General features: G+C 54.3%; 1 protein-coding gene across 1 annotated transcript in view; it reads left to right on the top strand.

Annotated features, from left to right (window-relative positions):
* SDK2 (sidekick cell adhesion molecule 2) overlaps nucleotides 1-15,583 on the top strand; it is a 136,930-nt gene that overhangs the window by 18,655 nt on the left and 102,692 nt on the right. The window contains exon 3 of the mRNA XM_034640716.1: nucleotides 10,088-10,194. Coding sequence (XP_034496607.1) covers nucleotides 10,088-10,194 — 107 coding nt within the window. The remainder of the gene's footprint in view (nucleotides 1-10,087; nucleotides 10,195-15,583) is intronic.

Here is a 15,583-nt window from a genome sequence, read left to right as displayed (position 1 = left end):
AAGACATGACCTCAGGGAGACACGTACAAGTACATAGGACATTACATTCACTTGTGACAAATGCACCAGTTCTGGAAGGAAAGAATTCTGGGACAACCTTGGGGGATATTCAAGAAGGCTTCCTGGAGGGGACATCCTGTTACTGAAACCCCAGTTCCCAGTTCAGCTGCCCATCGCTCAAAAAGCCACTACTCAAGAGACGAGTTTTGATTGTAAAGGAATGTGAGCTTTATTCAGGAGGCCAGCCACCTGGGGAGAAGGTGGACTCTTGTCCAAAGGCCAGCTCCGAGGTTTCTGCCTGGCCTAGAGATGTTTAACGGGTTTAATCAGTTAAGGAGTAGAGCGTTCTGACGTTTCTTGATTACATGCAGATTTGACAATGCCATGTACAGAGTTGTCTCGGTGCTCAGGGGTTGTGCAAGCAGTTCTAGTTCCCTAATACCTGGGGGGGCTGGGGGGTGTGCAGGAGAGCCTGGTGATGTACGCAAGTGCTCTGTTCTTTCTGCAAAGGAGGGCAAGGTCTTCAGATGCGCCAAGGGAGGTCAGTGAAGTCATAGTGTGACCTTAAAAAAGAAAAACATTTTGCTAAAAGATCGTTGGACTAATCAGAGAGCCCGGGAGGCATCAACAGACTTGCCTTCCTCTGTGGCCTAGGAAAAGTTCTGGTCTTTCATTCTCCAAGGCCAATGGAAATCTGCAAATCTCGAAAGAAAGCAAATTAACTCTGTGACAGATCAAGGTCAGCAGGCTAGGAGTGTGTTAACCGGCCGGAGTGCACTTACAGTCCTAGCCGAAAGTGGAGAGGGACCCTGTGGGCTGAGGGGCTGCCCGTGGAGAGGCGAGCGGCAGCTTGTTTTCATCAGAAAGCACCAGAAGTCTGGTAGAGCTAGAGAATGGGGCCAGCAGGGATCTTTCCACTTGCTGGACGCAGGCGTCTTGCCAAGGCCCCGCACCCAGCCCTGTCCCTGCAGGCTGCAGGTGCCACAGATGTGATGGGAGCAAGTCCCGGCTGCTCCCGCATCTCTGTCCCTTACCTGCACCCAGAGGGGGGACCCGGCGCCGCCAAGGTTCCAGCCACCCCCTTGTGGCCACAGGGGAGGCCCTGAGGCAGGAGAAGGGGTGAGTACATAGCCCTGCACCTGTGAGCCAGACTCCATCTCCCCCATATTCTGTAGTCAGAATCAGGGGTCCTCCCCCTCTGTCTCTTGTGGCACCCTCCACCCTGCAGCCCTTCAGGCGGTGGGGGCACCCGCTGTACCCAGGTCCTCCACTATCCAAATGTCCGCGGTCTGTGAGGGGTGAGCCCATGACCGTCTCACACCTTCCAAGGACCCTGGGGACAACAATGCTCACCTGGCCTGGGCCTCAGTGCCACCTGTTCTACTCCTGCTCCAGAGGACCCCCAGGCCTCACTCAGCGCCCCCCCCCAGGCTGCCACCTCCCTTCCAAGGGCGGCCCCTCCCCTGCTCGGAGCACAGCGGCTCCCTTCCTTCCCTGAAGCGCCATTAGCACAAGCCAGTCGGGTGCGTAACAGTCTTACCAAAGGTGTGGGAGGGGAATTACAGCGCAGGACAGAAACTGCTTAAAATAGAAGGAGAGAAATCACTGTTCCTAAATTGCCCTGCCAGCCCTCACCACAGGGCGTATCTTCCTGACATCATCCTCCCAGGACCAGCCGCCCTCGAGATCCGTCTCTTCCTGTGCGGGGGCAGCTTGTGCCTCTGTGTGTGTCTGTCCGTCTGTCTCTCTCCCCCACCCCCTACCAGCCCATGAATTCAGGATCCTTCAGGCAGCTGCCAAAGCTGCCAGAGGGAAAACGCGACCTGCCAGTGAGGGCATCACACAGAACAGTTCGGCTCTGTTCCCGATGCTCTCTTACAGGATCCCATTCCAGAATCAAAAGTCCCACTAAAGGGGCGCCTGGGTGGCACAGCGGTTGGGCGTCTGCCTTCGGCTCAGGGCGTGAACCCGGCATTATGGGATCGAGCCCCACATCAGGCTCCTCTGCTATGAGCCTGCTTCTTCCTCTCCCACTCCCCCTGCTTGTGTTCCCTCTCTCGCTGGCTGTCTCTATCTCTGTCGAATGAATAAATAAAATCTTAAAAAAAAAAAAAAAAAGTCCCACTAAAGAGTTTTCCGGGACAGTCATGTCCCAGGCGCCTGCATCTCCACGGATACTGAGTGGCCAGCACTTGGCACCAGCTTTCTCTGCAACGTGCTGCAGACCAAATCATCAGGTCCTGCCCAGAAACCCCTCTCGTCCCTCCATCAACAGTCTCTCTGCGTGTAAGAAGCACAGTGTAGATAGCACTTCCTTCTTCCAAGCAAACCCCAGAAAGGAGAGACCCCAACGACTGGGTACGCGTCTCGGTGAGGTCCATCCTGTCTGTGTACCAGACCGCCCCTGTGTGCAAGGTACTCATTCTCTGTGTGACCTGCGGCAGGTTACTTAATGACTCTGGGCCCAGTTTTCTCAGCTATAAACTGAGCTTCCATTAGCACAAGCCTCCTCCGGGATCGTGAGCATTAGCTGAGCTGATATATGTTAGATACATGACACTTTTTATCCTCGTGCTAATTACGTTAATTATATAATGGTACATTACTATTATCTCTTTTCTGGTACATGTACTTTCCCCTTTAAATCACTCTGGATGGAGTTTTGCTTTCTTTCCTGAGGAACCTTTGCAAAAGCAAACCCACGAGGTGGGGCCCCTTTCTAGCCTGCCGCGGCCCCAGTGGCCAGTGCTTGGAGGGCCTGCTGTCTCCCTGCTGCAGGAAGGGCAACGGGGCGTGTGTCCGCAGGTGTGGGAGGACACGGGCACACACCGGGACTTGCTGTGTCTCCCGTTGCCCAAAAGTCCTTGGGAACAGGGAAGGAAGCCTGCGTCCCCAGAGCTCAGCCACCTGCCACTGTCCCCACAGCCTATGTCAGCCTCGGCCGTCTGTGGTGACACCGGCAGGCGGGGGACCCAGAGCCCTCGCTGACCCCCCAGTGGATGTAGAGGCTCGGCTGCTTTCCCCCCAACCTGTCCCCCCGCCCAGCACAGCTCGCTTGAAGAAAAGAGGCCTAGTGGCTAAGTCACGGAGAGCCCACACCCTAGTGAGGGAGCGAAGGGGCACGGCTGGGGGATCTGTTTGCCCCAAACCTCAGTTCCCTCCCTGTCCAGCTTCCCTCCTCTCCACACACAGTGCCTCTGGAGAGAAAAGCCCTAGCACCAAGGGGTCAGTCCCCGGGGGCTCCCTTGCCCCTGGAAGATGTGGTTTGGTGGGAGAGAATGTGTGGTCTGTGACCGGACACCCGCGTGTCCTGAGCGCCTCTGAATGGGGCAGCCCAGAGTGCCCGGGGCTTTAGTGTGAGAGCGCAGAGTGCCCAGGGCCTTGGTGTGAGAGCAGGGTGGATTGGGGTGCCCTGGGTGACCTCGGGTAGGAGAGGCTGGACATGGGTTCACCCCAGAAGTGTTACCCGCGTGCATGAGTGTGTTTGCATGAGTGTGGGTGGGTGTGCCTGTTGTGTGCACACAGGCACGCATGAGCACACGAGTGTGTGTCTGTGTGGGAGTGCATGCACATGTGTACGCACGAGTGTATGTCCAGGCTGTGTGAGCGTGTATGTGTACATGTGCGTATACACTGTGTGACTTGTGTGAGTGTGCACAGGTGTGCACGACCATGTGCACGGTGTGTGCGTGTGTGCATGTATGCAAACATGGGTGTGCATGAGTGCTTATGTGCTGGGTGTGTGTGCACACGTGTGTGTGTTTGGAGTGGGATGAGTGCGCTTGTGTGTACACAACTTTGTACACGTATGCATAAATGTGCATCCGTGTGGGTGGAAGCGTGCATGTGGGTGGAAGCATAGGAATGTGCAGGGGTGGGGGAGCAGTGGTGCACGCATGTACACACGTGTGTGCACACACACACACATACACCCTTCCTCTGCGTGAGCACCAGCGCGTGCATCTCCAGGCAGCTGATTTATTAACGAGGACAATACAAGGAGAGGGTGCCTATTATTTCTAGTGTCCGCATCAGCTCCTGACAGCTCTGTGGAATTGAAATATCTTATTTAATGCGAGGAAGAATCATTTTAAATATCAACTGTGACACTCAAGGACTCCAACCAAAAAGGGCACTGTGTGTTTCCTCGTGTGCCGGAGAAGATGCCACATTTGTTAGGGCCTCCTTTCCTCCCTGCCCAGCTCGTGTCTCCGAGAGTCCATCTATCTGTCCTGGCTCCTCCCCGGCTCACCGTGCGCCCTGCACTCTGAGCTCTTCTCTCCATCTCGGAGGAGTGGACTGAGCCGGTGGGTCCTGCCGGCCGAATTGGGACACTCTGAGGGGGGCAGGGAGAACCGTGTGGATCCTTAGTGCATCTTCCTTTCTTTCCACCCTGGCCAAGCCCTGCCCCAAGGGTCTCCCCCCACCACCACCATCCACCCCCTCCCCGTCTTCTCCATTTGACCATCCAGTGGAGACAAAATAAGACTTCCCCGCCACTGTTAGGAAGCCTGAGGAAGGTCAGTTACGTGCACACACATGGGGTTATGAAAAGATCTCCTTGTCACATGCACAAAGGAAGGAGTAGAACTGCCCAAAGGAGGCCCCGAGTCTCCTGCTGGAAAGGGGAGGGACCGTGAACTTGCATGTACTTGTGTTCGCCTGGAGAAGTTCTGAAAAGCGACTCAGGAAGCTAGTCGCTGCGGTTATGTGTGTGTGGAGCTGGGAGTGACCGAGCAACTGGGGCACGGGGTGGGAAAGACATTTCCTGTGCACCTTTTCTTCTAGTCTTCATGTCCTGTGCGTGTGTTTCCCAGAAGAAATCAATAAATAAGTGGTCCTTTGAGGGGGCCTCAAGGTGGGTGACTCCGGGTGTCCCTCAGTCCCTCAAGCCACGCCCCTGGGACTTTTTGTCATCAGAGGGAGAATAAAGCTGCAGGTCAGCCAGGAAGAGGTGCCCCTTACCCACCGTCGCTGCTCCTTGTCCGCAGAGAAGCCCGGCTCAGGCTCTGCACCCAGAGGACACAAACTGAGATTACCAGGAGGTCGGGAGGTCAGGCTAGTGGCAGGAAGTTCACTGGGGTCAGGAAGCTGAGAGGAGCAGCCTTTGGAAAGGGGGTCTGTCATTTTCACTGGCCTCGGGGTCCCTGAGGAGGCAGAAGAGGAGGGCACGCCCTCTGCTGGCAGCTGAGGGACTGAGGTGAGACCCCTCTACCAATAAAGAAGACTGGGTAACCGAGGGGGCATGGCAGGTCCTGCACTGGTGGCTGGGCACTGTTGGGGTTCACACGTCCATGGGAAAGCTGAAGAATTTGCCAGGCAAGGGAATCTGATGCTTGGTGTGGAGCCCCTCCTGGATCCACATTCCGGTGGGGGGTTTCTGCCACACTCCCTTGTCCTCCTCCCTGAACCTCCCCACCTCACCCCACACCTTCCACTCCCCGCCAGTGACTCATACACCCGCTCCTTCATTTGTCAGGTGCTTGTGCAGCACCCGCCGTATGCCTGGCAATTATATCCAGGGCCTCTTACAATCAGCCTATCAAAGATGGCCATCATTGTCCCCATTTTACAGATGGCAAAGCTGAGGCTTGCAAGGCTCCATAACAAGCCCAGCCCACATTCCTAAGAAAGAGTAGAGGGGAAAGTCAAGCCTAAATTTCTCTGAGTCAGAAGCTCCAGTGCTTTCTTCAATGCCATGCTCCCCTTGGGTGGATCAGGTGTAGGCCCTGCTATACAGGGAATTCCGTCCATCCCCCTGCCCCTGGAGGAGACAGACAGGGCTGGGCTCATCCACTTTCCTACCAGGCCCGCGGCCGCAGGTGGGTGAGGCAGACAGAGCTGGGGGCTGAGTGTGTCCAGAGGGCCCAGAAGGGAGCATTTCAGGGATAATGAGCGCTGCTACTGCCGTTATCAAGGCTGCGTACAGCACGCTAGATTTGCAAGCTGAGATGCTGGCCGGCTGCCTCATCCACCCGCCTAGGAGGCAGGGAGACCGAAGCTGTGGAGTGAAGTGGGCTTCCCTGGTAGGAAAGGCAGTGGGCAGAATTGTTACTTTAAATAATGTTGCCATCCAGCCAGAAATAGGTCTCCCATGTGGGGAGGAGAGGGAGGCTGGGGATGGAGAGGAGGCTGCACCCCACTCGGTCAGGCCAGGGAGCACCTGGCCTCCACTACAGGGAGACAGAAGGGAGGTCCAGGGTCAGTGCTCCTCTTCTGGCCTTGGGGGAGGGGCCAGCCTGCAGCCAGTTGACCTTCCCCCGGGGCCTGGGGGATTCCTGGCTGAAGCAAACAGACATACAGCCTTGTGCAGAAACCTACTTTTATTAAAGTTTAAATTTCACCACGCATCACTGACATCAGCAAACAAACCCACATCCAATGAGTCCCTGGTGTCTGTTCTATAATGTATACTTAAATTATATGCTCAAAGTGCATTTGTACATTTTATTTTTAAAATAAAAGCAATATATGCATACGATGAAAGAAATTCTGATGGCATAGAAAGACATAAAAAATAGAAGTTTCCCTCCCTACCCAGCACGTCTCCCAAAAGGGAGATAACAGGTAGCCATCGAGTATCCCCATCTAGAAAACGCTCTATGTACGTGTATCATGTTTATGCAAATATATACATTTAGGTACTTGTATCATATGCAAATATACACATTTTACGTACATGTGATCATACGTATGCAAATATATACAAATGTGTATTCTGTCTCATTTACCTACATGGTGTCATACCATTTACACTCTTCTTTAATGTTTTTTTTTTTTTTTTTTGGTCCACAAACTGAAATTATTTTTATTGGGTCGATTTGCATGATCCTAAACATCAGACGAGGGCCTGGTAGCCTGTGTCCATACGCAGCAGCTTACAGAGAGCCAGAACCATCCGTTATCACTCTGGTCCCTGATGCTCCGCCGTGGTACTGCTTGGCCGCGTCCTTCCTCGTGTTGTTACTTCCATAAGCATCTCCCCCTCTCCAACTTCGACTTCCTTTCCGTGCTTTGTGCGTCTCGGAGACCATTGTGTCTCATACAGACAGGTGCTCCTCGTTCATTTGGCGGCTGCAATGTTGGTAACTGACCCAGTTGCATTCTGGACGGATGTCTAGGTTGTTTCCGGTTGAGTGTTTATCTCTGCTGTTCAAAGCAGTGCCACCTTGAGCATCCTTACACCTGGTTTTTTGTTTGTTTGTTTGTTTGTTTGTTTGTTTGCCACATTTTTGCAGTATATCTAAGAGGCCACCTCGCAGGAGTGCAGCCTCTAGGTCAAAAGGCTTGCCTATTCTCATTCTGAAAGATTTTGCCCCAAAGGCTGGACCACTCTGCACTTGCACCGGCTGACCTGAGGGTACATCTCCCCTCCCCCGCACTCCGGCCAGTGCTGCGCGTGATCGAACGCGAAAGTCTTCAGCAGTCTGAGATGTGCATGTTGTCTTGTTTTGCTCGGCCTTTCATCGTGATGGAAGTTGAGCATCTTTTTGTTAGTTTTGGGAGCTGTTTCTGTTCATAGTTCTCTCCCTGCAGCTTTTTAATAATTTTCAGATTCCATTTTCAAAGATAGAGAGCTGTTCCAGCCAATCTCGCCTTCTATCTCTCCTGTCAGGTCACCCCATCGCTTTCGAGACCCAAACAGTTTCCCCAAAGCTATCTCCCCTCCCTGCGGTCGAGGCAAGCGAGAGTGGGAATGGGCTTGAGGATGGGGTGGAAGCAGAACGGGAAATTTGCCAGAGCCTGGGCGCCCGCTATCTCCCCTCCATCACACTGTGCACAGTCGCGAGGGACAGATAAGAACTGCAGCCGGTGGCAGAGATAAGAGGCTTAGACAGCCAGAACCAGAGCATCCATGAGTCCCAGGATGGAAGGGGGGCCCTTTGGAAAATGACGTCTGTGTTGAACTGGTTAGCAGCTGAGCTTGGGGTCACACAGCCTCTGTGGGACCCTGGCCCTGCCTCTTACCACCTATGAGACTGCCTGTCAGTGAGGAAACATTTCTGAACCTCAGTCTCCCCACCTCTAAAATGGGGATACTGATAAATGTACCCGCTCCAAGGATTAAGTGAAGGACTCTCATATGTAGCCCCACAGCTATTCGCCCTTGTTCGCATACGACAAGGAAAGTGAGGCTAGCGTAGTGGGTTTGCATAAAATTTAAGTTTAAAAATTTGTTAAAATTGCTTTTATGCTGAGATTACATTTCTGCTGTGACCGCAAAATGTCCTTTTTAGATAAAAGGCTGACCGTTTCTGTTTATTTTTCTCTCCCTGCCTGGCACTTTTTAATGTTTTTAATATTATCTGGGTTTTTTTTTTAAGTTTTTGGTTGCTGGATAGTTTGTTTGCTTTTTGGTTGGTTGGTTTTAATGATCTTACTTGGCAAAGGAAAAAGTTGACAGTCTTATGTCAAGTCCCATTTTTTTAAATGTTACTGGTCCATGATATCCAATAGTCTGGGAACTGCTGTGTGACATGAAAAAATGTAGGGAAAGTACTTAAGACCAGGCCAGAGGCATAGCTGGTGCTCAGAAAGGGGTAGTGCTTGTTTCACTGTCGTGAGATGATGATGGTGATGACGATGGTGATGGTGATGATGATGGTGATGGCGATGGTGGTAGTGATGGTGGTGGTGGTGATGGCGATGGTGGCGATGATGATGGTGGTGGTGATGATGATGGTGGTGTCAGTGATGGTGGTGGTGGTGGTGATGGTGGTAGTGGTGATGCTGATGGTGATGGTGGTACTAATGGTGATGTTGGTGTCAGTGATGATGGTGGTGGTGATGGTGGTGATGATTATGGTGGTGGTGGTGATGGTGATGGTGGTGATGATGATGGTGGTGTTGGTGGTGGTGATGATGGTGGTGGTGTCAGTGATGGTGGTGGTGGTAGTGATAGTGGTAGTGGTGATGCTGATGGTGGTAGTGGTGCTAATGGTGATGTTGGTGTCTGTGGTGATGTTGGTGTCGGTGATGGTGGTGGTGGTGGCGGTGGTGGTGGAGATGGTAGTACTCATGGTGCTGATAAGCCCCAGCTAGAACTTGTGTAAAAGGAAACTTAGCAACTCTTAAGAATAAGGTTGCTCTGTCCCAGGGATGGCATAGCCTAGGGCCAGGTGGCAATGAGCTTGTCCACCAAGTCATCTGGGCAAACCCTAGGACACCCAAGAATGGAGAAGATGTCCTAGGCACAAGCCCCCTGATCCTCTGAGGTCCCTGCTGGGCCATCCACTGGCCTGGGACAGGAAAAGTGATCATAGAGGGGGCACCAGGGGAACTAGCCCCCTCCGTACCAGAGAGCACCTGCCTGTGTCTTACCAGCCGGAAGGCCCTCTCACCAACTTGGCCTGGCCTCCTCCCTGCCTCTCAGCCAGGTCAGTGCCCTGTATACCTGCGCTCCAGCTACCTGTCCCCTACCACCAGACTCTGCTGCCCTTTGGGCCAGTCACGTGCTCCCAGAGCAGGCTTCCAACGGTCCTCCTCGGGTTCGTGCATCCTGGCCTCAGGGCCCACACATACAGAAAGCCAGCCTGTCCTGCTCGGGAGGCTCTGCCTTTTCCCTCCACAAAGTGGCAGTGGCACTGTCTGGAGTGTTAGGGTGAGGTGATACAAAGCATTTGGGGAAGCATAGGAAGGTTCCTGCCTCCACCACCCCCATCCATTTCAATTCATATTTACAGTACAGACCTGGGCCTGACCGAAACAGAATGCCCCCACCTTCCCAGTCATGTGAGTCACAGGCAAGGGAAGACAGCAGCCTCCAGCAGAGGACCAGCAGAGGACCTCCAGTCCTGGAGGCCGGGTCACCACCAGGGTCAAGGGCTCAGGCATAGCACCTCCCGTCTACGGGAAAATGCAGGCTGCTCCCTAGGCATCTGAGCAAAAGCCTGGCTGCCCTCGGGAGGGACGTTTCTATTGATGGGGACCTTCCTGTGCTCGAAGACATGGCAGAGAATCCGGAACTCCCTGGTGCTCTCCGTTCAGGAAGAGGGTGACCTGGCGACCGTCCCCCTCTGATCCCACTCTGCCACGTGCATCCCTGCACCTGCCTGACTTGCTCACTGGCTGTCTCGTCTGCCCCCAGGTACATGATCACCAGCCTGGACCGCACCCACGCAGGCTTCTACCGCTGCATCGTGCGGAACCGGATGGGCGCTCTGCTGCAGCGGCAAACCGAGGTCCAGGTGGCCTGTGAGTAGTACGCTGGGCGACTTGGGGGCAGGGAGGGGTGTGGAGCAGGAGAGGGTCTGCAGGGCCCTCACCCACCACCATGCTCTGGGCAGAGCCAAATCCAGCCGTAGCCTCCCCTGCTCATAGGGTGCTGATGGTGGCCCTTCTCGGCTGTCATGAGAGTGCCCTCGTTTTGTGGTTGACAGGTGCTCTCAAGGCGGCACCACTGACCAGGCACACACACATCTGTCGGCTCAGAGTTCAGCACTCTTTACGTGGGACCGGCTGCTGCTTTTATAAAGGGGGACCTGTCACCTGGTTCGAGGGCCTTCTCTGGGGTTGGCTGGGCCTCACACTTGGGGGTCTTCTTGGTGGCCCACCTGAACCTCTTCAGCTCTGACACTCTTCTCCGCAGACTTCCTGGTGCCACCCATGACCTTAACCTTCCCATCCTCCAACTCGCTCAGCCCAGGAGCAGTAACAGCGAGCGGGTCCCGTGATCCACGGGCTCACTGGGGGATGCCTCCTAGTGGCACCATGACCCTAAGACGGAGGGGTGGGGATGACGAGTCTGGGTTCCCGGAGGAGCCAGGTGAGCAGACAGTAAAGTGTAGGCCCCTGCAAGTCCCTCTACCAGTCCCCGGAAGGACTTTCTCAAATGGAAGAAGGGAAGGCAGCTTCAGAAGATCCCAAGTGCATCTCAAGGACCAGGGCCCCAGAGCACCCATCAACATTCCCCTCGTGAGACTCGGCATCCCCTTCCCAGGCGTGCCCGCCATCCTAAAATAGCTGCTGTGTGCTACAAATGAGCCTCATTATGGGCTGTTTCATCCTGGGTTCTTCCAGGGGCAAAGGTCCAAGGTGGCACAGTGGGACATGGGAGCATGGAAAGCCTTAGTGAGCCTTGAAATTAAAAAAAAAAAAAAAGGGACATCTTCTCACCTGGAGCCTACAGGGGCTCGCCTCTGAATTAGCACAGGAGAGAACTTGCTACTTGAATAGAAGCAGGGGAGAGAAATCTAAAAGGAAACCTCAAGTGAGGCAAAGAGTGTTGATAATAATTATGGAAAACAACCGTAATCAAAAGTGGAGGACGGATTGTCTCCATAAATCAGCGCTAAAGGCAAGTCAGCTCACTCAGAGGAGCGGAAAAGCCCTGAGTTAAGATGATGGATCAGGGCACTGCCAGTGGCTGGAGAGCTCCCGGGGAGCTCCATTTAGCCAGCGCCTGGAGTCCCGCGGGGCAGGGGCAGAGCCACGGGCTAGCCTCCAGAGAGACTGCACATGCATGTGTGTGCCCATGTGCGTGCAAGCGTGCGTGCGTGCATATGGGTTCCTGCACGTGTGTGCGAGTGTGTGTGTGTGCACATCAGTCTGCTTCTTGGTCCCCTGCATGTGGGAGAGAACACGTGTGCATGTGTGTGCGTACACATGTATCCATATATCTGTGTGCAAGCATGCGTGCAAATGAGCATGCCTAGGTTGGTCTGCCCCTTTGTCACCTTGGGGCTGGTGACGACACATGTGTGCATGTCTGTGTGCATGCAGTTGGAAATGCCATCCAGGACACGATGTCCCCGACAGTCTAGGCTCATCCAGAAAATTCCTTGAGCTCATGTGCCCAGCGCACCTAGCCGGTGCCTGCACGTAAGACATCTCCAGTCAGCGAGCATTCCTGCTGTAATTCATTTTCTGTAGCATCGTGGTAAGGAAAGAAGAAACAGGCCACGGAATGGGAGGGCTCCTGGCACACACGGTTCTGGCCAAATGCAGAGCAGTGAGCTGACACTCGCACCTGGCCGTGCAGTCAGCCCAGCGTCTGCCCCTCAGCCGCCTCTCACGGGGCATCGCTGTCCCCTCAAAGCTACATGTCAGCCGGGCTTTGGGAGCCTGTGCACACGGTCACAACCGTCGTTGCCACCAGGCTCTGCGGGGCTGCTGCTTAGCTGTGCCCGTGTGGCCACAGGTGGTCCCTGGCAGAGAACAGGGGTTCCCTGGAAGGGCCCGAAGGACCGAACGCAGTGGGGAGGCCCAGGTTCTCCCCCTTCCTGACCACCAGCTGCAGCGCCCGGGCCAGCCCTGAGAACCACTCCTCAAATCACATCGAGCCACCTTGCTCTGTAGCATCGTAAAGGAGAAGCCACTCTTTGCAGCCCTTTGGACCTAACGCCAGAGGAGTGAGGGGAGCCCTGGGGACTCCAGCGGGCGCTTGAGAAAAACACTCATCCTAGCAAGTTAATGACGGTTTCACCCCACCCCAGTGGCCACAGCGGGACAGAGAAGGGAAACTCACCTCCCCGTCCCTTCCCTTGCTGAACACAACTTGTCTCATCCAGGGGGTCTCTCTCTCTCTAGTTATGGAAGTTGAAGAATTTGCTATCCAACCCGCCCCCCCCCACTCAAAACACTCTCCAGGATCCTGTGTGTGGGGAAAGGGGAGACCTGGCAAAACCACCCCCACCCACAACCTCACTCTGTACACCTGTTGCTGGGCAGTGCACACCATTCTCTCCCGTCCTTATCCCGCAAGGCTGATGGGGGCAGTGGCGGGGTGGGGGCGGTGATGGCCGAAGTCACACAGTGAGGAAGTACCAGAGTGGGACTTGAACCCACAGCTGCCCGATTCCAAAACACCCCACCACCACCACACTGCTGTCTAAGGTCAGGAAGAGATAAATCAAAATGCAGTGGGGGTGGGGAGAGGGGGCTTACCTGCTGAGGTCAAGGTTCCCATGGAACCCGGTGGGTGCCCTGGACTGTCATGTCCCATGTCCAGACAGCGCTGCAAAGGGATGCTGTGTCCACCTAGGATGAACACCATCTGACACCGCGGGGTGGGGGTCACGCGCTCTTCTTGGCTGTCAGCAGAGGCGAGCAGATGAAAATACTTACAAGTAGTTCCCGGGTTCTTTTGTGCCTAAAACATGGCCATGCCACGGGACGGGGGGGACGGTCAGGAAGTGTGGTTTCCAGCCCCAGCCTCGGCGCTGAGTAGCTTAGGACTCCGGGCACCTGGTGTATGCGTGTAGGGTGGGGGCAGACAAAGAAAGAAGCACGGCCTCCATCCCCCTGGAAAGGTGAGCACGTGCCCCAAGACCCCTTGGAACCGACACAGATTCAAGCCCATGTCTCTCAGAAGACGCTAAAGGAGATATGGCAGAGCCTCCAGAAGGATCCCTCCAGTGTAATTGTGTGCCTGTCTTTCCCCCGTGGGTTCCCAGGACAAGTGTGGGAGGCAGGAAGGTGTGTGGTACAAGGCACATCTCTAGATGGGGAAACGGAGGCTCAGAGAAGGTAGGGGACAGCCCAAGGTCCCACAGCCAGCATTTCTACCTTCCACCTTTTCTTGCCTCGCTACCGTCACACTGTAGGGTATAGCCATGAGCCGCCCTCGCCACCCCCACCCCCATTCAAATCCAGGCTCCCCTCTCCCTAGCTGGGTGACCTTGGGCAAGTTACTTAACTTCTCTGTGCTTTTGCTTCCTCCTCCCTTTGCGTCCCGGAATAAACATTCAGCTTTCTCACTCTGGCCACCTTCGCAGGCATACTCCTCACCACCGTGTCTGCGCTCCAGAGCTGGGGCTAGGGTAAGGCGAGAGAGGCAAGGAGGATGCAGAATTTAAGGAGGTCCTCCCCCTCGGTACTCACCGTGCACTCTCAGGATGCCAATAGCAGTGCCTCCTGAAACCTTCCACCTTGCTCACCCAATCCCAGTCCGGGGCTCTCCCGGCTGTGTGCCCTGCAGTCCTCCTGCATCTGTCTGTCTGTCTACCTGCCTCTCTCACACAGTCACACAGATGCCCACAGGTCTAAGGATGGGTGGGCAATGGCTGCTTCTCCAGACCCCTCCATCTCTCCCAGTGGGTTTCTGCATCCCAGGGGGCAGAAGGCTTTGCCCTGGGGCTCCAGGCAGCCGGTTCCTGGTGATGCTGCCCTTCCAGGCTCCTTCCGGGACTGGGCCAGGCAGGACCCACCCCCCCTTCCCAAAGACGGACTATGAATTGGGTTCTAACGAGAAATTAATAAGGCAGCTGTGCTAACAACTAATGATAATGGCAAAGTCGTTACAAAAAGATTCTTTACATGTTTTTAATTACAGCAATTAAGAGGAAGTCAGTAAAACATCCACCCCCTCCCCAGCTCCCTTTCTGCCTGTACTCCTCACCATCACCACCACCCCCCTCCCCAGTCTCCTCTTTGTCTTTAAGTTGCCATAAATTTCTGGCTTGCAGTAAGCTGGCTGAACGGCTGAGGGGTTAGGAGAGGCTTGCTGGGTCAAGGATCCTTCCCGGCTGTCCACATCCACATCCTGAGAGCAGCAAACCCATCCATAGGCCACAGGGCAAAGCGCCCTGCCTTATCCAGAAGCCACCTGTACAAGATGGGACGTGAGGTATCAAGACTGTGGTTGGGGTTAATGCCCATAATGCCACCAGTGGGCCCGTTTTTCTTCATTCTTAACCTGAGCGTGAGCATTGAATGCAGAATATTGAGGGGCTGTGCTACAGTTCTAGAGAACATTATTGTGTCTTTCTGGAGCACCCATTTTGCCTGAATGATTCAATCACTCGTGCAACAACTATCGCTGTATGCCCACTGCATTGCTGAGCTGTGTTCTAGGCAGTGAGGACACGGGGGACGAAACCGGGACACCTGTTCCCACCCTCAGGAAAATAATAGGGAGCCATCAAAGTTAAAAGGTGAATATATGATAGAATACAGAACATAGAAGGCCCATGGAGAAAAATAAAGTGCTATAAGGAAAAACGAAGCCAAGTAAGAGGAATGGAGCCTGGGGCAAGGGTCTTGTTTGCTGTAGTGGCTGAGAGAGGCCATCTGGGGAGGCGACATTGAGCAGAGTCTCAAAGGAAGCAAGAGGGTGAGTCACACAAAGGGATAAGATCTTTCTAGCCAGGGCACAGCAAGTGCAAAGGCCCTGTGGTAGGCTTGGGTGTCTGAGGCCAGGGTAGCTGAAGCAGAGTGAGGGAAGGAGAGAGTGGAAAGAGATGTAGCTGAGGAAGTGGGGCACTAGAGACAGATGGTAGCATTTGAGAAGGGGTCGGCACTTTTGATGTTACTCACAGTGCAACGGAAATGAATATGCATGGTTGGGGGAGAGGCATGATACGATCTGTTGGAGGAAGAAAGTACTGTTTCCCTAATAAAACCACAATGACCCACCATCTCATGTCCACCAGATGGGCAAAAACCAGTGAGCCTAGCAAGACCAAGAGTTCTCAGAAACTCCCATCAGTGCTGGCGGGAGCGCGAAGTGGTAAATTGGTGCAGATTTGGAAACAGTTTAGCATTATCTCGTAAAGGTAATGTGCGCACGCCCTAGGACCCAGCAGTTCCGCGCTTAGGCTCATGCCCTAGAGACTCTTTTAGCCGCGTGCGCCAGAAGATCCAC

Source organism: Ailuropoda melanoleuca, chromosome 13, assembly GCF_002007445.2.
Source record: "Ailuropoda melanoleuca isolate Jingjing chromosome 13, ASM200744v2, whole genome shotgun sequence".
NCBI classification, from domain to species: domain Eukaryota; kingdom Metazoa; phylum Chordata; class Mammalia; order Carnivora; family Ursidae; genus Ailuropoda; species Ailuropoda melanoleuca.
Note: the sequence above shows the minus strand (reverse complement) of the source record. Positions and strands in the feature narration are given on the sequence as shown.